Here is a 22,364-nt window from a genome sequence, read left to right on the forward strand (position 1 = left end):
GCAAAGATAGTGGTCAATCTGAGATCGAGCTCCATTTTGGCCGAGACAGGGATGGAGGCCGAGATCGAGCTCCATTCTCTCTAAACCACCGCCGGCCCTCTTCTTGGATCTTCTCCAAACCGTCGAGAGGGAGGCTGAGACTGAGATGGATGCGAGAATGAAGGGAATCAGATGAACCCATAACCAAAACCACAAAAATCAGATGAACCCACAACCAAAACCACAAAAAAATGAAACCCATGAAGCAAGAACGAAGGAAAATGAAACCCATCGCTATGGTGGCCGATGTCCTCCTTAACTCCACCATCGGAGAGAGAGAGAGACTAATATGGAAATTCTGGGCATATGTTTGTTTTGAACCATGGGTAAATATTAGTTAACACTTTACCTGTGGTTAGGTTTGATTTTTTTGGGCATATTAGTTAACACTTGACTTGTATCATTCACTCCCTTTGCCGTTAACTAAATATTTGTTTAAACTTAACACTTTACCTGTGGTTAGGTTTGATTTTTCTAGGCATATGTTCTCATAGAAGTTCTTAAGTAATCAAAAATCTTAACTTTTTGATTTTTGTTATGTTTGTTTTTCCCTAAAAATGTGTTTTTCTAATGTTTGAGGGTGAGGTGGGTAACGGATGGGTAATGGATTAAAGTTTAGGTAGGCAAAGTGTAAAGTTTTGAACCACGGGTAGGCAAAGTAAAAACGGGTCATATCCCAGGTGGGTTTACTGTAATTATCCCTTTATATATTATTATTATATAGATACAGATACAGATTATATGATATTTTAGTTGTAGTGCACAGACGAAACATCTTGAAGTTAGTCCTTGTTCATGTATTTCTATTTTCTATTCTAACTTATTACATACTTTTTTTGTTGTGTAAATGACAGTTGCAGCTGCTCTCAATTTGAATTTATTGAAGAGATTTTTAAAGAGATCTCAAGTGCTCAATTAAATCACATGAAATTATCTGTTGCAAAATATCTTGTTGGAATAGATACTCGTGTAAATGATGTCATAAATCGGTGTTTAGATATTAAATCAAATGATGTCCGCATTGTAGGGATCTTTGGCCTTCCCGGAGTGGGTAAGACAACAATTGCAAAAGTTATTTTTAACAAAATTCATTATTGTTTTGATGGAAGCAGCTTTCAAGATAATGTTAGTGAAAAATCAAGGACAATTGATGGCTTAATTAAATTACAAGAGAGCCTTTGTAATGACATCTTAGGGTATCAAAATTTGAAGGTGGGGAGTATATCTAAAGGGATCAATGTGACAATTGAAAGGCTTCATCGTAAAAGGATTCTTATAGTTCTTGATAATGTTGAAAAATTGGCTGAGATAGAATTTTTTTGTGAAAATTATGATCGGTTTACTTCTGGAAGTAGAATCATTATAACCACAAGAGACAAACACTTGCTTGATACTCTTACAAAAAATATTCATGTAATGTACTACGAGGTGAAGGAGTTAAATAAACATGAAGCTCATAAACTCTTTTGTCAAGAGGCCTTTGGAAGAAACAATTTTAAGGAAGATTATTCAGAACTGGTCAACCAATTTATAGATTATGCCAAAGGTCTTCCATTAGTTCTAAAAATAATTGGCGCAGATTTGTATGGAAGAACTAAACATGAATGGAAAAGTGCATTAGATAAATACAAAAGAATTCCCAAGGGAGACATTCAAAAAATACTCAAAATAAGCTATGATGGATTGGACCAAACTCAACAGGAAATTTTTCTTGATATTGCTTATTTTCTTAAAGGATTCTGCAAAGATAAAGTTGTAGATATACTAAGAAGCATCAATAACCATGATCCATATTATGATATTGAAAGACTTTGTGATAAGTGTCTTATAATTGTTACTGAAGATAACAAATTATCGATGCATGAATTGATTCAACAAATGGGTTGGGAAATTGTTCGACAAGAATCACCAGAAATGATCGAGAAGCGTAGTAGGCTATTGTGCTATGAGGATTCTCCTGAAATACTAATTGAAAATATGGTATGAGTTGTTTTGATTTACTTTTTTCTATTTTTTCACAAGGGGATTTAGTCATTTTTATTCCTTTTATTTTTTTTTTAATGTTTAAGAAAATATAATCTTATTAGCATGGCTTTTGTTTAAAGCTTAACAATCTATTATTTTTTGGTGAATTATTTTCTACATTGTGGTTTACTTAATGTTTTGTTCAATTAGGGGTCAAATGAAATTCGAGGAATAACACTGTGCTTGCCTAAACCAAAAAACATGAAGTTGAATCTTGGAAAGATGAAGAATCTCAAATATTTGATAGTTTGCAATGTAATTTGTGAAGACCTTACAACTCTTCCCAATAGGTTGAGGTTACTTGAATGGAATGAATTTCCTTTATCTTCCTTACCATCCACCTTTGAACCCGTAAACCTCGTTCTGCTCAAGATGCGACGAAGCCACATAAAATTGGACGAGCATTTCAAGGTATGATCATTAGCATTTATAAATTCTTATTAGGCTTTTGTTAATGAGTGCCCTTAGGGAACAAGTTAAGGTGCTTTTTTTTTTTTTTTTTTTTTTTTTGTGGTTAAAACTAAACCATGCATTTGATACTAAATTAAATAATATTTCTATACATTTTCAATGAACAAAATCAATTTGTGCACTTAAAAAAAGAGTAATGTTGCATGCACTTCAAGTTTTACTAGATTGAGTGTACAAATTGATTAAATTGATGTGTTACTAATCATAAAGAGACAATTCAAATATTTATTTACAAGCTAGTTAAAGCCCAACATTTACATTCATTATCATATTAATTTGTAAATTTTATATTGTAATACTTGTAGTATCTTTAGCAATTTTTTTTAAATGTTTACAATAATTCATAATTGAACATGTAGTATTTCTTAATCTATCCTCTTAGCCTATCATATTAATTTTTTTTTTCTTTTTACTAATAAATTTCAAAAAAATATTTCTTCTTTCTACAGAGGTGTCGATTCAAAACATTGATATATATGGATTTGTCATATTGTGAAAATATTACAAAGGTACCCAACCTATCTCTGATTGCCCCAAACATAAAGGAATTGAACCTTCGTGCATGCATAAATTTAGTTGAGGTTCATCAGTCCGTTGGACTTCTTGAAGAGCTTAAATTATGGTATCTCGGCGGATGCGTAAATCTTAGAATTATACCAAGAAACCTCAAGTTGAAATCTCTTCAAGGGATTTATTTCTATGGTTGTGAAAGTCTTGAGCAAGCAACGGAAGCGTTGTTTTCATCAATAGGATATCTCATTGGCCTTCGTGAGTTAAGTATAAGTTTAAAAAATGTGAAAGAGGTTCCAAGTTGCATCTCTAATTTAAAAAATCTTAGCTTACTCTGTATGGAAGATTGTGACAATTTTCCAAAAGCCATGGATACTCCTGATTGTTTCCCCAAATTAGAAACTTTAGTTATCCGTTACAGCAACATTACTACCCTCCCTGAAATCAATATTAGATTTCAAAAATTAAAAATACTTTACTTTCAACACTGCTGGAACCTTCAAGAAATTCCAATGCTTCCACTACATCTAGAAGGTTTATATATAGACGGGTGCAGTTCCTTGGATTCACAATCAAGAAGAAGATTATTGAGTCAGGTATCTCCCTTCTCATAGAATGATAGAAAGAAACAATTTTGTGTAACTTTCCCAAATATAGTATATGACTAAATTTTCTAAATTGAGGTTTCTTAAATTTGCATCAGTTTGGAGAAATGTTTGGGCTTCCACAAAATATGGTATGTTCAAGGGGATCATTGCATCAATACTCTGTTTCTAAAAAGTGTTGCGATACATCTAAAATGTGTTCTGCACCTAAACTTGGGGATGATGGATTTCAGTTTAACCTTATCCTTCCAGGAAATAAGATTCCAAAGTGGTTCAACCATCAAAGTGTTGGAAGCTCCATATCATTCTTGGTAGGTTCGGAATCTCTAGCATTTGCTTTCTGTGTTGCTTTAAAAATAGAACTGAAGGATATTGTGGCAAGTCGATCTGAAAGGTTTTTTTGTTCTGTCTACATTTTCTTCAATGGTTATAAAAAAAAGTTCTTTTCATGTGGATTTTTGTTAGATTCATCATCTTTTATGTGGTTTCACTATAGAACCAATTGCTCATTTGACGACATAGTTTTAGAGGATTGCAACAATGTTAAGCTTCTATGTGAAGTTTCAAATAATGATCCAAAAATGGCAAAAATTACAATAGAAAGGTGTGGGGCCCATGTAGCATGCATATGTCCTTCTCGGAATCCAAGTGTAGATAAGATGGCCTGCATAAGAATTCATGAAAGTTTAAGAGTGTCCTTTGATGAAAACTTAAAAATGTTTTTATGTAGAGTCGCTGCTCAAAACCTCATCAGATTCTCAAAAACCCATTGCCTTCTCTGTGAAATTGCAGAAGATTCCCTTTTACATCTATTTCAATGTTGTCCCTATGCCAAAGGAGTGTGGTATGGTGGTAGATGGGGTTTTCGTGTCGAAATGATCCGAGCTCAAACTGTAATGGAATTTGTTGAACGTATAATTGACCCCCCAAGTGAGTTACTCGCAGAAAGAATTACCAAAGATGAGTTCACACTATTTGCAGTAGTGGCAATGAAAATCCTTTGGATGGCACGAGAGGAAGCTTTGGTTTCAAATACTAAACCCACCATAAACCATTTAGTCCATTGTCTGAACAAACAGTATGACTTTTACTTGAGACCACTCACCAAAGAGCAAAACAGGGGAAGTGCTTGGACCAAACCACTTGATCAATTGGTAAAGCTTAATTTTGATGCATCATGTGATCAAAACAATGTAGGCTTGGCTGTGGTTCTCAAAGACCAAGACGGGAATGGGAGAGCTATCAGACGTGGCATAAACATCAATAGCAAGAAGGGAATGCCATTGGCCAAAGAGGAGCGCAAATTGTGGTAGAGGGTACAAAGGTAAGCATCCCATGTATTTGATAAAATGTTTCTATGGGCTGAATGAATGAACTCACCTCTTTCTTTTCTAGAGAGGTGTTTCAGTGTATATATATAATGGTAAAATATGGTAAAGATTAAACAATTGGATTGCTATTTCTCTTTCTTTTTTGTAGTCAGATGAATCTCCTCTAGAGATACTATTTATTTTGTTAGCTTGTTGTCTGAGTATTTATCTTTTAGATTGTTCTGTTTGATTTGCAAAAAACTTCATTGTAAATTCGGCTTGCAAGCCAAATTCTGCTTTGGCTTTGGCTTCATCTTCATTTGAAAATCTGGTTAGATCAAGAACATTTGATGCTTTTTCTTAGGAAGTACATTCTCTCATTGCTTCTTTACCAAGCCAAATTCTGTTAGCTTCATCTCATGTGCTGTCCGATGGCTGTTTTGTGAGTGCAGATTTTTTTTGTGGCTGAGTTCGTTGTGTCATGAGCAAAAGATTCACAAACCAGGGTGTGATCAGCCATCAAGCACTTTGTAGAATATGCCAAATGTCAAATTAACAACTAGAGGCAGACCTTTTGGAATTGCCACTACCGATTGTGTCTGCTTCAGTGACTTGCATGATCAGCCATCTTGCACTTCATCTCTAATACTTTGAGTTTAAAATATGCCTGAGTAAGAAGATTATCAAAGCAACAAATGTTCTCACATTTCATTAATTAAAAATTGCATGCTGTGGTTTTTTCATTTTAATTTGCTATTCATTTCTTTTTACATAATGTCTATGATTTCAACCAACATCAATGGATAGTGGTTAGCTTAAAAAAATATTATTGCTTTAAGTCATACTTAAGTATAACCAAGCTGCTTGTCTTGTGATGTTACTCTCAAATTAAGGGGCTACACCTTGTTGGTGGTAGAGGAGATGTGATTGGTCAAATTTATAATTCTCATGATGATGTTTCAATCTTCAATTCTTTTTCATTGTAAATGTATACATATGTGAAATTTGGCATTCATAAATTATTGAGTTACATATTGATTTCTTTAATTCTTTTCCTCTTTTGTTACAACATCAGTAGCAATTATTCTTTGGCTTTGCCTTTTGTGGAGACCCCTTAGAAGATTGGCTTTTAGTGTCACTAGAAAGGTTCCTAAGTCCCTACATGCAACCCATGTAGTTGAGTCAATTTGTTATCATTTACTTTCTACTCAGTTGTGTTTGCCATTTTCAACATTCTTTACCTATATAAGGACTGTGTTATCATCTTTATGAGTTACAATGTGTAAATGGGAAATACACTGAATTTTAAATGCTTTTATTTTCTAGAAATGAAATACACCAATGTAGAATGTATTTAATTTTTAGGGCATTTTTATGTTGCAATCATAGAAATGGACCCCATTTACATGTGCCATAAGGCTGTTGGTGGGTGCAATCGTAGAAATGGGCCCCATTAACCCCATTATCTAATATACAAAATCACATAGAAAATGCTTATGTGTTGTGAAATATATTAAATAACCAAATAGAAGGACTATATTTGAAGAAGCTAGTTTGGGTTTTGAAAATCTGATTAAGTGCTTTGAATAATCAAAAATTACTAAACTTGATAGAAAAAATTTAACAAGGAGTCAAGGACAAAAGCTAATAAGGTAAATTGTTAACTTTATATCCTGATGTTTTTATTTGTGTGAAGCAGCTTTATGCTTAAGAAACATGCAAACTTGTTACTAGTGAGTGAAAAGGCAAAGATAAAGCTGCAATTTCAATTCAAGTATTTGATTGCCCTCACTCCAACTTCTCAGTATTGGCTTAGACAATTGAGGTATGCTAATTAGTATAGTATGTTACTCTGCTTGGGATATTCTTGAATTAAACAAATGAAACTCTACAATTATAATTTGCCTTCTTGCAATCTGAACTAAAACCTATTTTGAGCTTTAGGTTGTAGAACAGTCACCTTACACAAGTCCTGTCAAAGGTGATTTGTCTATGGACAAAATTTAGCTACGAAATTAGTTGTAGCTTAAGGCTACAAGCTTATTCAATAAAATAAACATTATTACATATTTTGAAAATCTAACCGTTGAATTTTGTTTTTTACGTTATTAATACACATGTCAAATTTTGTGTCCATCGGGTATTATTTACTATATAATCTATATGCTTATATTTTATGCATAATTTTAAATTACAAAAACTTGCAATTTAAATAATTTGTTGATGGCAAAGCTATTGATCTTTAATTTTCTAGACATTTTGCAAGCATAGAGGATATAAGAATAAGATGTAATTCAATGGTAAATTTGTTTGTGCCTGGGCCTGGGCATGTATATCTTAGCGGAAGCCAGAGCACCCAAAATTTAAGACATTAACTTCTTTATGTCTACAGTGGAATATTTTTATAAAAGGTTGATGATACATTCTTAAACTACTCTCTTCTTGGTTAGCTGCCTTATTGAGGCCAATTTTATGCATATTGCCTACCTCTCTAATGAATAAACTTTTTTTTTTCTTGTTTTATTTATAATATAACCTGGGGTCTTTTTTTAGGGGGACAATAACTTCTTTATTTGAAGGAAAATATATGCATATTTTAAATAAGGTATGTCTATAAATATATTTTATAAGGAAAGTAAAAATTCTGTAATAAAGACCAATAATTTTTCTGTTGTATTATTGATTTTATGTTAATACTATCAAAACCTGTGACTTTTGAATGGAATTAAGTGTTTGTTATTTTATCCAAAAAAAAAAATTGTTTGTGATACTTGCAAAAACTAAGGGGACCATTGTATTAAATTAGAAGAATTGGGGTGTACAACACAAAGGATTATCTATATACATATTAGAAATATAAAAACTTCAATACCATGGGAGGCAACATCCACCTTGGCCTCCCTTTGCTTAACTTGTATTTCCCTTGCTGCCTCAAATAAGGTGTTCAGGATGGGACATGTGTGTTCGTTTTTAGACCCCTAAAAACAAGTTGTTTAACCTAATATTAAGCCAAGTTGATTAACAAGTTCATTGATAAGATCTAGGTTAAACACATTCAAATCATATCATGTGAATAGTGTAGAAAAGTAAATAACACAACAATATGATAACCCAAGAAAACCAAACTTGTAAAAAACCTGGGAAGGATTTAACCTAGCTATCCTCGAGTTAAAACATATCAACTATAAAAGAATTGAACTTTTACAATAAGACTTAGACCACTAACATCTTATTGCTACCTTGAGTAGAAAACTTACTACCACGACCACACGACAGCTCCGAGTCCACAGACTACTTTCCTTGATCCACAATAACCACAAGTACTCCCACTTGTGTTTTCTTTAAGCTCTTGAAACAGCAACTGAAGAGATCACCAAGTTCTCGACATCAATCTTGATTTTGATATCCCTAAGTGTGTATGAAGGTAAACACTTCTAGATCTCATAAGAGATTCACACACACAGCATACCAACAACCTCTAAAACGTGGCTAGGGTTTTTCCTTTTATACTTGAAGCAAAACATAAAACCCTACATGTTATATGGGCTTGGGCTGAGTTGGAAATTCTGTAAAAAAAACAATCTACATGAGGTTCGATTGATCGAGTCTAATTTTCGATCAATCGAGCCTTGCAGAAATTGAATAATAATTTCCTACAATTACTTGATTCCAACTTTACACATAAACACACTTTGAGCAGCATAAATCTAGACTCTAAGTTTTGATCATGGTTTGCCAACATTACACATTGAAGTTCGAATACATTTAGATCCTAAAGTCTTAGAACCTAACAACGTGTAATTTTAATTTTTTTAATATCCTACTTAGGAAGAAATAAATCTTCATCTTCCTTTTGGGGTACTGTTGTTCTCTTGCCAAATACTATTCTACCTAGATGTAATATGACCTGAGCATTGTTACAAAACCTTGGGAACTGAGAACTCTGATAGTTTTTTCTTGTTGAAGCAAATTAAATTTACAGTCTGGTTTATTGACAATCAATCATCTTTCTATACCAATTATGCAACTAATGAAAAGATAGCAAACAATTTCCATTGCAATAAAATAATGTGTTTATTGTAACTTTGCATGTAACTATTTAGTGTGTGTTTTCCCTAAATTTTGGTAATTGTTGGTATTGTAATTTGGTTTCGATCAATATGGGAGTAATCATGTGGTCACTTTACTTCGAGTTTGGTTTACATTTTCTTCTTTGTGATTTTAGTTAGTATGATTTAAGGCTCTCCATATTACTGATTTGTTACATATGACAACATATATGTATGATCAATGTTGACTAATATTCTGTTTAGTCATGGTGGAGTAAGTTCTCTGATTTTCTAAAGTTTTAGTTTTGTAATGAACTTCTCAAACTAATGATATTTATTACTTCTTGTCTAGTTGAATCTATGAATTTTATACTCGATCGTGTTTGTCTTTTATTTCTCCAACTGTATGCCTAAGAAAGTTCAAGGAGGAATGACTTTACCTTTGAACTTCAGTATGACTTTTTCATACTTGGTAAAACAAATAATTACTTCGGAGTTGGTAATTAATTTGTCATAGGGTTGGTCTTATTTAATGAATTGAACGGGGGATGGCTTTTCTTTCTACTATCATGTCATGTTAAAGGCTAGCTTAAAGCAGTTTCTTGAATTTATATCCCTTAGTCTTAGGAGCTCCCTTGTAGTAGGTGTGAATAGCCTTCTCACTCTTCCTCTTCACCAAAACTCCACTTTCGTTTTTCTCTGAATTCTCTAACTTAAAGTCTTCAACATGGATTGTATATTTCATTGATATTCATATCAAAAACAGCAAGGGCTCCCAGAAATCTTCATAAGCAATTGAGAATCTATATTATAAATATTACTTGGTTGTTCTTAAACCAACTCCTTCTTGCACTATATCAAGAATTTATGATACTATTCTGAGAACTACCTTCCCTCATTGCTTATTTAAAGGCAAAATCCTGTTACCTTGGTCTCATTTAATGCAAGGGTGCCTGTTTTGTCAGTGCAAATTGTTACATTTAACCCAGATTGTGACTAGCCAACACATAATCAACATGCACTTCATAGAATAAGCCAAAGTAGAGTAACAACTAGTGACAATACCAACAAGTGCATTAAAATATGTTGGTGCCGCCCATCTCTCAATACGTCCACCCTGATGTCTCTACTCGTTGCGAGAGCTTCTCAAATTGCCTGGATTGCTTGAAGTTACAGACAGTAGAAACAGCAACAACCAAAATGACAGCAACCATAATACTCCCACTATGATACTACCCATCTTTCCAGCCATGCTGTTTGATACCTAAGGCAGAGAGAGTATAGCACAGAGAGAGTATAGCCATACAGTAAAATAACAGTGGTGTCCTCAAACGCTTCAAAGACATAACTGAGGAGCTCTTTGTAGGTGCCTTTTGGTACTTACCGGCAACATAAACATTCTTTCTATGAATAAAATCAGCCATATTATCACTAATATCTCCCTTTATGTCTGTTTCAAGAATCACAGCCAATGCTTTTACTCTGCCAGAGTGACTCAAAGCCTGAGATTTCTCATTCCTCACAATGTCATAGAACCTTTTCAGATCAACAATGAGAGAGGAAATAGGTTTGTCATGCAAGGGCTGCTTCTTTGCCTCTCATAAACAAGGGATGAATGCTGAAGTCGTGGGTTAAATCTGAACTGTAAACAATTAGTATTTACCAATCAAAATAGCAATGTGACCACTAAATTCTGATTATGGGGAAACTAAGATAAGGATCTTTGTTTTATGATGGCTACTTCTTATGATGTTTAGCCTTGGGGTGACACTGTTCTGGACAAGTTAACAAGATGTTTAGTGTGGGCCTCTCTTTATATGTTCTTTCATTTTTTGGCCATATGTAAACCTTTATTTGATACACTACTTTGGAAGAATTTAAACGGCAGATTGTGTTATTGTGCCTTTGATTATTTTTGGGTTGTCTGGATACTTTTGTACCATATTAATGGTATTCTTATCTAATCCTTGATTCTGTTTGAAAATAGGCTATAAAGGAATGTTAATAACCATTTATTTGTAAAATTTGAAGAAAAAGAGAAAGTGCCCCCATATGGCTCGAGTCAATGAACTCTTAGTCATACCTATTTTAAATACCAAATTAATTGTATACTATTGAAAACTTGATCCCAAATAAAAATGGCTTCTAAACTTGATCTTCATGGATTGCAGCATTCCTTATGTAGCTTGTTGCATTGTTGGTCTATTGATACCTACAGTGTTTAGGTTGCTCAATGTGTAGATTCACCTATTTTTCTGTCTTGTGGGTTTATCCAGAAGAATTGTAATCATCAGATTATGCTCCAAATTGGTTGTTGAGGTGTCGTATACTTCCATGAATGCTATTTTATGTTTGACTATGTGGTTGGTGGAAGATTTAATAATTTTTTTAGGCATGTATTAGAATAAATACTAGGTTATGTGTGTAGGTTTGTTACTCCAAATGTGGCTGAGATTAATGCACCATGGTTTGGATTAATATTCAAGGAAGGCTAAAGCAAGTTGTTTGACTCGTCTTGTGCCAGACTACTATGATAATTGGGTTGTGCTTCTCCTTAGTCCCTGGGAAATCAAGACCGTTGGTCACAAATTTTTACTGGGCAAGCAGATTTTCCTCTGGATTATGCAAAATGATAATCAAATGTAGTTTGCTATAGTTTTCTTTGTAGCCTTGCTATACATCTGTGGAATATGAAATATTGCACATTGACTTAATTACGTTTTCTTTTCTTTCATTACAGTAAAATCAAAATTTTTGAATTTGCCTTTGCTGCGATCCTTTATGATGATTGGCTTATGACATCTCTACAATGATTCCTAGCAGTCTATTTGGAGCAGATGTGGTTTAAAATTACTTCATTTTCATCTACTTTCATTTTTTGGGCTCTTCTTGCATTGAACAGAGTTCTTAGTCTACTTTGGGGCCATTTGATTTTATTATACAGGTGATAATGACCCAGTGGAAATTATTCCATTTTAAGTGATTATTTTTGCAATAAAATCTGTCTCTATAGAATAATCAAGCTCTAGATTTTGAGCACTCCTCTTCTTTAACAAAATTCATTATTTACTTTTTAAAAAATGTGTTTGATTGTTCACTTCCTTCGGCTACTCCCCTGGTAAAACAGTTGAGATGTACAAATAGTATTGTCTTAGACAGGAGTGGCTCCCCATTAATTTGAGAAAATGATTGATGTAGTAGACTTCGAAGTTTTATTGATTTGAGTCTTTTTAAGTTCCTGAAATTGGGTTGATTTTGCATGGCTTAGTTTAACAAATGTATGTGGAAGATAGATAGCTATTGAGTTAACCTGTGTGGCACAACTTTGAGCTTTGTTTGTTTAACTTGTCAGGAGAGCTAGGCCCTTGTTAGAAAGAATCTGATGGAGGATTGCTAGGCTTGACTCTCGCCACATGGGGCGGTGGACTTTGGACTCTAGCTTTGTTGGGCCAAGCCCACAGGGTTAGCCTCATAGTTTCCTTCTCCAAAAGGCCATTAATTCATTTTTATTATTAGAGATTCTTCTTCAACGTGCAAGGAAGTAATATCTTTTTATCATTTCTTTTCATATTCTTAGAATTTCTGTACAGTAGACTTCTAAATTTTTATACCTTGTAACATTTCATTCTTTGTTTTCCCTTACAAAGTTATTGGTTTAAAATGAGGTGGGAGAATCTCAAATCTTAGGAGTCACCTTGTCTCTCCATGGTTAGACCTGTTATTAAAGCTTGTTGAGCCACTTTCTTGGCCCAGCAAGGTTGGCAATTTTACATCGTCCTCTGCTTCTAGAGCCCAAAATCTTATTGTTGGGCTATAATACCAACCATGTCAATGAATTCATAATGTTTTTTTCACACACTGAGGTCAAAAGTTCAATGAAGTTACATTGTCTTTAACTAGTCTTTGCAATTTAGTTTGGTAGCAGGGACATGGAGGTGAGAAAAGGACGATATAGAACTTGCTACTGTTTGGGTTTGGAAAAGTTATTATAAGAGTTCAAATTTTGTTTCAATATCTTGTGTTCCAGGCTTTGAGATGGAGCATAAATTTCACAAAACCTGTTAATGAGGATTAATGCTTCTCTATCCTTCAAAAATAGGTTTTGTACAAGGTAGTACTAGTGTTGTATGTTGCGTAGTTATATATTTTCTTCTGTTGAGAGTAACAGGTAGGTACTTGAGAATTCCCATACATAAAAAAAATGGGGATATTAAAATTTATAGAACTAACACTTGCAAAGATGCTATTCTCATTGTTGTCTACTTTGCCTAATTGCTATGAAATGCATCACTTTACAAATAACTCTTTTTTCTGCATGAAGATCCCTGGCTGTTGGTAGAACCTTACTCTTTCTTTCCATCAGCACTATTAGAAGCTTTATTTTCACTGTTTACTATTATACATCATTTTCCATCTAGGTGACTGGAGCATTAGATGGAAGCATACTTTGTCTATATTGAATCATTAGTAGAGCCTCTCCCATGTACTGGGCTCACATATTTTTAGATCCATTTTCTGAGTATAAATATTTTGTATGAGATAATTTCCTCTGTATTGAATGGATTAAGAACAAATTTTGTGTATATTAAAATAAATTAATAATATTTTATAAAATTGAGCAATCAAGTAAATGACGTGGAAGCAGTAGTTACTGCTTGAACCTAGGAGTTTTCCCTGGAAGTTGGTATTAACCAAGGTATTTTGCAAGGTGATTCCAAGGTGGTCATGAAATCTCTTGCAGATGAGGCGCAATTATTGGCTTCCTTTGTACTTTTATTAATGGCTTATTTGGATTGCGGGGGAGGGAAGGGGAGTGTACATATATATATATATATATATAGACGTACTTGCATTTGGTTTATTCTTCCTTTTGTTCTGTATAGCTAAGCATAGTTGCTGAACACAAAACAAATAAACTATAAAGGTTGGTCATATGCAGGGTTCTGGGTGGGCCCTTTAATGTGGTGTTTTTAATGCCTCAAATTTCTCTACAGGTTGATTCTACAATGAGTAAAAGCTCCAATTCTACAATAATAAAGAGTTTCAAGATAACTATGAAAGCAAAATGCCACACTATGTTTGAGTGGAATCACTAGATTTCCAATGGGTAAAACCTAGATAGAGTTCCTCAAATGTTGTACCTTTAGGTATCCCAATCAAATTCAACCATGTGATTGTATCGGCCAGTAAGTCACATGGTTGAATTGAATTGTCATTGGAAAAGATGACATTGTTTGTACTACATTGATCAATCTTCAATGCAACATGTAATTGATTTCTTTTTTTCTTTTTTCTTTTTTTGGTGAGATAAAGATAGAAATAACATGTAGTTGAACTTAAGGTACAACACCTAAATAATTGTATTTGTACCTAAGTTTTATCCATTGATAAACAATGCTATTCTCCATCAAAGGAAAAAGATCATTTAGTAACCCCGGAAAGCTAATTGTACCATGCCCATTTTTCATAAGATTTGACTAGCTCCTCAACTTTGGAGAACTCCAAATTGATGTTCTTAGAATTTCTAGACAATACAAACCACAATTTATTTTTCAACTTTTGTACCTTATAACCTCCCCACCCCACCCACCTCCACCCCCCCCCCCCCCCCCCCCCCCCCCCCCCCCCCCCCCCAAACACACAAAGTATTTTAATGGTTTTAAAATGAGTTGAGAGAAATCTCAAATTGTTGAAGCCTATTGGGCCACTTCCCTGGGCATGATAAGATGGCAATTTTACATCATGCCCTGCTTCTGGAGCCTAAAGTCTTATAGTTGGGCTACAATACCTTACATGCCAATGAACTCCTAATGTTTCTTCTCACACTAAGGTAAAAAATTTGATTAAACTAATCTTTGCAGCTTAGTTTAGTAGCGAGGACAGGAAGGGGGAAAAGGACAATATACAATTTGCTGCTACTTGGGTTTGGAATAGTTTTTATAAGAGTTCAAGTTTTGTTTCAAAAACTTATGTACCAGGCTTTGAGATGGAGCATAAATTTCGAAATACCTGTGAATGAGGAATGATGTACCTCTGTCCTCCAAAAAATGCCTTGTACAAGGCAGTACTAATGCTGTATTTTGTGTATCTATATGTTTTCTTCTGTTGAAAGTAACTGTTAGGTCCTCAAGATGCTATTTTTATTGTTATCTACTTTGCCAAATTGCTATTCAAATGGATAACTTGACAAAAAACTACCAATGGATATTTCTTCATTAAGTTTACTGCATTAGCGGAACCCTACTCTTTCTATCAGCACTGGCAGAAAGGATTCTTTTCACTGCTTACTATTATAACATGGACTGGGACCATGTTTGGAAATTATTTCATCCTTATAATTATTTGTTTTCTCACTATTTTATCGATTTTATCTCATGTATCGGGTTGAGAGTTAAGTGAGACCAGTGATACTCTTTGGTTTTTAGTGAGTACAATTTTTCTTCTGGATCAAAAATTGTAGATTCTATGCTGATGTACCAAAATTGTGATCAATTTAGTAGTTATATTTATAAGAAAAGAGATCATCTGTATTTAGATTCTGTCCATGTGATAAAAATGTACTGTTATAAACTTTAAGCTAGTAATATTGAGAGGAGTGGAAGTATGCTTTTCTTTTCTTTTTTTTGGTTAAAAAGTATGCTTTTCTTTTCTTTTTTCTTTTTGGTTAAAAAGTATGCTTTTCACCATTGTTGTGAGTGGCATATATCCTTTCTATTTGTTTTCTTGAAATGACGTGACATTATATACATTTTTATTTGTGAAAAACTAAGTAATAGGTCCTATGCAAAATGCTTTTAATGACAATCAATCTCAATGTTAAAACTTTTCTTTTTTCTCTGTATTTGATAACGACACACCATGATATCAAAGGTTAATTGCTGAAATCATAAAATTGCTGGCCTCATCTTTGTACTAAAGAAAGAGGCAGTAGGGCACTTGGATGTGAGAGTCTATTTTGTCATGACTCTATGACCACTTTACAACTAAATACAGTTCTTTCTTCAAACTTATCTCATTCCTTATTTATTTCATCTTAAATGCTCTTTCCCTTTGTACACCTAATCTTGGTCTGCAAGTCTAAATGCCCTAAAATCATGGATACATATCAGGGAGAGTAGGGTCATTGTGATAATAGATATTGTTTAAGTCTCTTGTCCTTTCATAATTGTTATTGGGACCTCTCGTAGCCTGGCCTACCCATTTATTTCCTTGGTATATTGGGTTCTTTAATTTCCTTTACTCACTCTTTGATTCTCAACCAACAATTAATCTCTTTTCAAAGCTGGAGCTTGGTCCTTGGAATCAATCTGTTGAGCAGCCAATCATGTACAAATAATATGAGTGATATGTACTCAGTAACTGTATGTCATCAAACAAACTTTATTATGTAATGATAACTTTATTATTTGTATGTTTCAGTTAAATGCTATGCTGACTATTAACTTTTCTTTTATGTAATAAGACCAACTTTCATTGTCTTCCACCCGTGCAACAAAGGTTTACATCAACTTGGATAAACGGCCGGATTACATCCACTGGGATTCTAAAGAAGTGGTAAAAAATAAGAGGACAATACACGAAATTATAAAATTTCTTTAGCAATCAAAATCCCAAGTAAGTTAAAAATCTAAATAAGTATTTGATTAATGACAAAGTTTCATGTATTATATACTAATAAAAAAAATTACTGTAGGAAGCGATTTTCTATTGTATGGCTGTCGTGAAAAAGGTAAATGCTGAAAATGGATGACATTATATTTCATGCACTAATTGTCATAAATAGGCTAAAACAATTGGATCTACATTTTGGTGTGAAAGTTGCAAGAAAGAATTTTCTTTTCCAACAATAAGGTTAGTTCTAGTTTATGAAAAAGATTAAAATATATTACATATAAAATATATATTGTAGAAGCTTACACATTTGCCAAAAACTTCAGGTACAGATTAGAATTACATGTCAAGGATGAAAGTGATAGCACAATATTTGTGGTATTTGACAAGGAAGCAGAGAAAATTGTTCGTATTCCTGCTACACAAGTCTGTACTATAGAAATAAAGGTATAATATTTATAGCTTCATGAAGTTAATGAACTTATCTTGATTTTTAAGATTTCCATTCATCTTTTGAATATTTGGAATTACGAATGAATCTTTTGATTATTTTTATGTTGGACTTGGCTTTGAGGCCAATGATGTTTTGTTTCTAGTTTTTATATTAGATTTTATATTGGCTTTTCATAATATGGATATGAAGTTAGTTTGCCTTCCTTTCTGGTTTGGTTGCATATATAATTATTTTTTCTTGAGGTCTTTTTTTGGCGATGATATGGATCCTAGTTCAGTAATATTTGCTTAGATCCATAATTAGTTTGGATTCAGATCCTAGTTTTTTTTAATGCTCAAACCTTTGAATACCGGAAGGTCTTATGTACAGTGGTTTGATCAGTACTGTTCTTTCTTTTACCTCAGGTAGTATTAATGGTTAGTTGTCTGTCTGTTACCTCAGGAAAATGCCTCTATTGTAAGAAAAGTTATTGGGCTCTTGTGTTTGCAGTTTGCACAATTACTGGGTAACATGTTATTATTGATCAGACATGATTTACAAGTTGCTTTTTAATTTTTTGGATAGAATTCAAATTAGGGTCTTAGATCCATTTTTAGAATTTTTCTCATTGGGTGAGCATAGGGATACTGTTAAGAGTTTTGATATGCAGTTGGAAGATTCACTAGCATCATTGTTACGTTAAGGCTCACAGGTTTGGAAGATTCAGATGTTTGTGTAAAATGCTGCCTGTGAGGAGAATACCAGGAAACCAATGCTTGTGTTGCTGAAAAAGACTTGGAGCAGTTAACTGTATGCTCCTTTTGAACCTTAAAGTGAGATGTGTATCAAAACAGTGAGGAAAAGGGATGCTTATAATGCTGAACTAGTTAGGATTAAGCCGAAAAGGGTGAAGAAGAGTTTGGACGAATGTTCCATGATGATTAATCATGTGTCAAGGGAAAAAATCAACCAAGAAAGCTTTACAACTAGCTTCAGCCTGTTTAAACATAAATCAATCTAGCTGCAACAAAATATTGAGCTTGGTGTGATGTTTTGTTTGGGATAAGATCCCTCTTCCATTGATTCCTCTAATAATTCTTCAATTTTGATTTAGATGGAAGACAATAATAGGGAATTGGGGGGGTTTCTTGATAATCTGAGTAGATGTTTGAAAGCAATCACTGGATGCGTTGCTTTAGGTGCTGCACTTTAAGGCTCTAATTTGTACACTTAAAAAATATGCAATGAGCGTGAGGGACAGCAGCCAACACTTACGTTGCTTATAATACAATGAAATCAATATGAGAAGGGAAAAACTTGTTTATAATTTCTTAAGTTAACAATAATTATACAACAAAATCAAAATGGGCTTGGCAGAATCAGCGGGGAAAGAAGACCCTGTTGAGCTTGACTCTAGTCCGACTTTGTGAAATGACTTGAGAGGTGTAGGATAAGAGGGAGGCGAAAGTGAAATACCACTACTTTTAATGTTATTTTACTTATTCCGTGAATCGGAAGTGGGGCTCTGCCCCTCTTTTTGGACCCAAGGCTTGCCTCGGCGGGCCAATCACGATCTGGATCATAATCTCTACCCTTAACAAAGCTGCAAGACGACATGACAAATTCTCAGTTCCAACCAGTTATTGTAAGTAACATTATCTATTGCAACAAAGTTTTAACATGTGGTTAAGAGCAAGGGAAAGAAAATTACTTCTCCTCAAATTTTGGATTCAGCATTTTGATAGGCACTGGCTTTTGCTTCTGGGCCCATACCCCACATGGTTTTGTACTTCCCTAGGTTGCGCAGGAGAAAAGGCCTCTACACATTGAAGGGAGATCATTCCTTATAAACACATTCCCATGTGCTTCCCTAGGCGATGTGAGATTCCATAGAATGCAAGACTCCCCTTTTTGGGTCACTACAATCCACCCCCTTACGGGCACACGCGTCCTCGCGTGTGGGGCCCACACTTCCGGCTAGGGCATGGCTCTGATACCATCTGTAACGGCCCCGCCCCAATTATGTAGATATTGTCCACTTTGGGGCCCATAACCCTCATGGTTTTGTTCTTCCCCACGTTGCGCTGGGGAAAAGGTCTCTACACATTGAAGGGTGATCATTCCTTATAAACACATTCCCATGTGCTTTCCTAGGCGATGTGGGATTCCATAGAATGCAAGACCCCCCTTTTTGGGTCACTACAAATACGAATGTCACAATCAATACAAAGACAATCAAATAATGTCATGCAGCTACATATGTAATAAAAATAGACTTCAAAGTTGACTGCAAATACAGATATATAAGATAGTATAATTTAGCCCCTATTCTCTCAGTGATCCTTTAAACATAATGGGATCCCAAATCAATACATAGAAAAAATAGTCTCAAAGTGCTACAAAACCCAAAAAAATTAAAATAAAGAGAAACAAACTCCACCATAAACACACTTAAAGTTCCAATAGCAAAGTAAATGAGTTTAAATCACACACACACATAGAGAGTTCTAGCAACAAATCCATCACCCAAAAAATTTAACAAAAACCCCAAACATTCTGTGCATCCAGCAACAAAATCCCAAACAAAAAAAAAATTGAACAAAAACCTCAACAAACCCAAACAACAAAAGCCCCAGCAAACCCAATAAAAAACCCAAAATTCCAATCCAGCAATGGCAAGAAAAATCCAAAAAGAGAGAGAGAAAGAGAGCCATAGAGAAGAGAAATACCCTAACTATTGGCTTGGCCATACCCGTCGCCGCCGCTGTTGCGGCCTTGGAGCTGACCTGGAGCCTTCGTTGAACTTACTCACGTCTGGGTTCACGATGCAAGAGCTGGTTGCAGAGCCGATGTGGTGATTTGGGTTCATAAGGGTTAGGAAGGCAAGGGTTGGGTTCGTGGGTTAGGGAGCTAAGAGCAATTACATCAATTGATGTAAAATTGTACAAAATGGAAAAAGGTGCTCATTTTACACGATATGAGTAAAAAAAACTCCCACATCAGCCCGTGCAAACTTGTGTATAAATGCAAGTTGCTACAGTACCCGTGCAAATATGCACGGGTACTGTAGCATGTGCATATAATTTTTTAACCATTTTTTCTCTCTCCTCTCTGTACCTAACTCTCAGCTCCCTCTCTCTCTCAGGCACACAACTCTTTCTTTCTTCCTCTCATCTGATCAATCTTTCTTCCTCTCATCAATCTTTCTTCCTCTAGCTGCCATCGATCGCCATCGCTGCCTCCGCCGCCGCCGATCGCTCTTTCTTCCTTTGTTTCTCGTTGTTTTCGGGTTGAATGGGCTTGATCAGTGGGTTTCGGGTTGAATGGGGTTGAATGTCTCTCACCATCGCCATCGCCATCGCCACCGCTTGCCTTTGGAGGCGTCGATCTTGTTTCTTGTTCTTGCCATCGCCACCGGAGGCGTCGATCTTGTTGCTCAAGGCAAGGCGTCGATTCCGGTGTGATACCATTTGATCCATTTTGCTCAAGGCGAGGCGTCGATTCCGGTGTGATACCATTTTGATCCATTTTGCTGGGTTTGTTTTTCTGGTTTTCTGCCGGTGGGTTGTGTGGATTCCGGTGTGATACCGGTGTGGATTGTGGGTGTGGGTCGGTGGCTGTGTGGGTAAAGAAATGAATATTTTATTTGAATAAACGTGTAGAATAGACAAACTGATGTGGGTGTTTTATAAAAATAAGTGTGTAAAATAGAAAAAGTAGATTTTAGATGTGCAAAATGGAAAAATTTATGCACAAGCTGATGTAATTGCTCTAAGGGCTGGGATCGTGGGTTTAGTTTTAGGAAATTGACATGGCAGATTTTGTTTGTTTTCTCTTTGGGCAAAATGGTGCCGTTTAGCATGTGCCAAGTCATCACTTCATTTCCGTTGCAACTGTGTCATTTTGAGCTTATTTGGCCAAAAAAAAAAAAAAAAAATGCGTTAGCAAGATGACATGGCAGTTAACAATAGAAACTAACCGGGGGGTGATTTGCTAATGGAACCAAATGTTGGGGTGTAAAATCAAAGTTCTGAAATGTTGGAGTGTAAAATCTAATCACCCCCAAACGTTAGGGGTGTACTTTGCAATTTACTTTTTTTTTTTTTTTTTTTTGAGGAAGAAAAGTAAGAACTTTATTAAATACATTACTTCATTCTAAGAAATAAACATTTAATTGTGGGGAAATTATTGTGTAGTCCCAACCAATAGCATGCCACCAAATCTAAAGGGGCTTACATCAACTTGTCTCAGCATAATAATTGTTGCTCTCCTAACGTCTGCTAACGTCGTAAAGGTCTGTGCACATTTGAAATTTGAAATTAAATTTATTTAAACAAATTTTTGAGGTTTGTTCCTTCACCTCTTCACTTCACCCACAAGGTCAAACGTCCACAAAGAAAAGAAGCTCCATCTCCTAAGTCCTAACCCACGAGTTCCTCTATAGTCTATCCCTCTCTCATGAATGGTGGCTCAAGCACTCTATTCCTCTCTCCCTCTCTCATCTCTGTTAAAATTGCAGCCAATCACTGTGCGGCCACCTTGCTATTGCCACCTTTGGTTTGGCTTGTTCTCTGATGCCATTTCGGTTATTATTTAAAATGAAAACCGATCTAGCCCAGGCCGTGTGGTCCGGCTTCTTTTCTGAGTCCTGAGTCTCAACAACAACATCTCACTTTGTGGTCCAACTCGAGACCTCTCCATACTCTTTCTCTATGCGTTTTTCCCTCATCTAATCCATAGCTACAGGCCCCATTGGTGAGTGCAATTTTTTTTTTTTTAATTTGTAGAAATTTCATATATACATTACAAGAAAATCATTATTAATGATTTGAATTGCATATTTTTGTGTTTGAATATACTGTTTGGGGTTTAGGTTGCAATGTGATTTTGATTTGCAATTTTTTTCCTTATTGGGTCTTGCGGTTACTGTTTTGTTTTGATACCACAATTTAGATAGATCTCATTACCCGCACCCTTGTGGTACAGACCTTGTCCAACTTTCTGAGACAAACCAATAAACACATACACTGGTTGGATTGTAAAAATTTTTGTTTCTTTGAGTGAACTAGTGAAGTATTTGCTGGTTTTCAGTGAATCTATTATTGCTTTAGTAGCTTCTTTTTATTTAAAGCATTTCTGTACTTGTGTGATTATTACTGAAATTAGCAAGTTGATATTCCACATATCAAAAGGAGTTGTCATGTTAGGATGATCTTAATCTAAAACAAATTTCAGGAATCCTTATTTTATTTTTGGCCGAATAAAAAATGTAGTAATTCTTGAAGAGCCTGGCAGGTAGGTATACAAGCTG

General features: G+C 34.8%; 1 protein-coding gene across 1 annotated transcript in view; it reads left to right on the top strand.

Annotated features, from left to right (window-relative positions):
- The window catches only part of LOC126702738 (disease resistance protein RUN1-like), a 118,655-nt gene that overhangs the window by 42,516 nt on the left and 53,775 nt on the right, over nucleotides 1-22,364 (top strand). Inside the window, exon 2 of the mRNA XM_050401556.1 lies at nucleotides 894-1,585. Within this exon, the coding sequence (XP_050257513.1) occupies nucleotides 894-1,585 (692 nt within the window). The remainder of the gene's footprint in view (nucleotides 1-893; nucleotides 1,586-22,364) is intronic.

This window comes from Quercus robur, chromosome 10, assembly GCF_932294415.1.
Source record: "Quercus robur chromosome 10, dhQueRobu3.1, whole genome shotgun sequence".
Lineage (NCBI taxonomy): Eukaryota > Viridiplantae > Streptophyta > Magnoliopsida > Fagales > Fagaceae > Quercus > Quercus robur.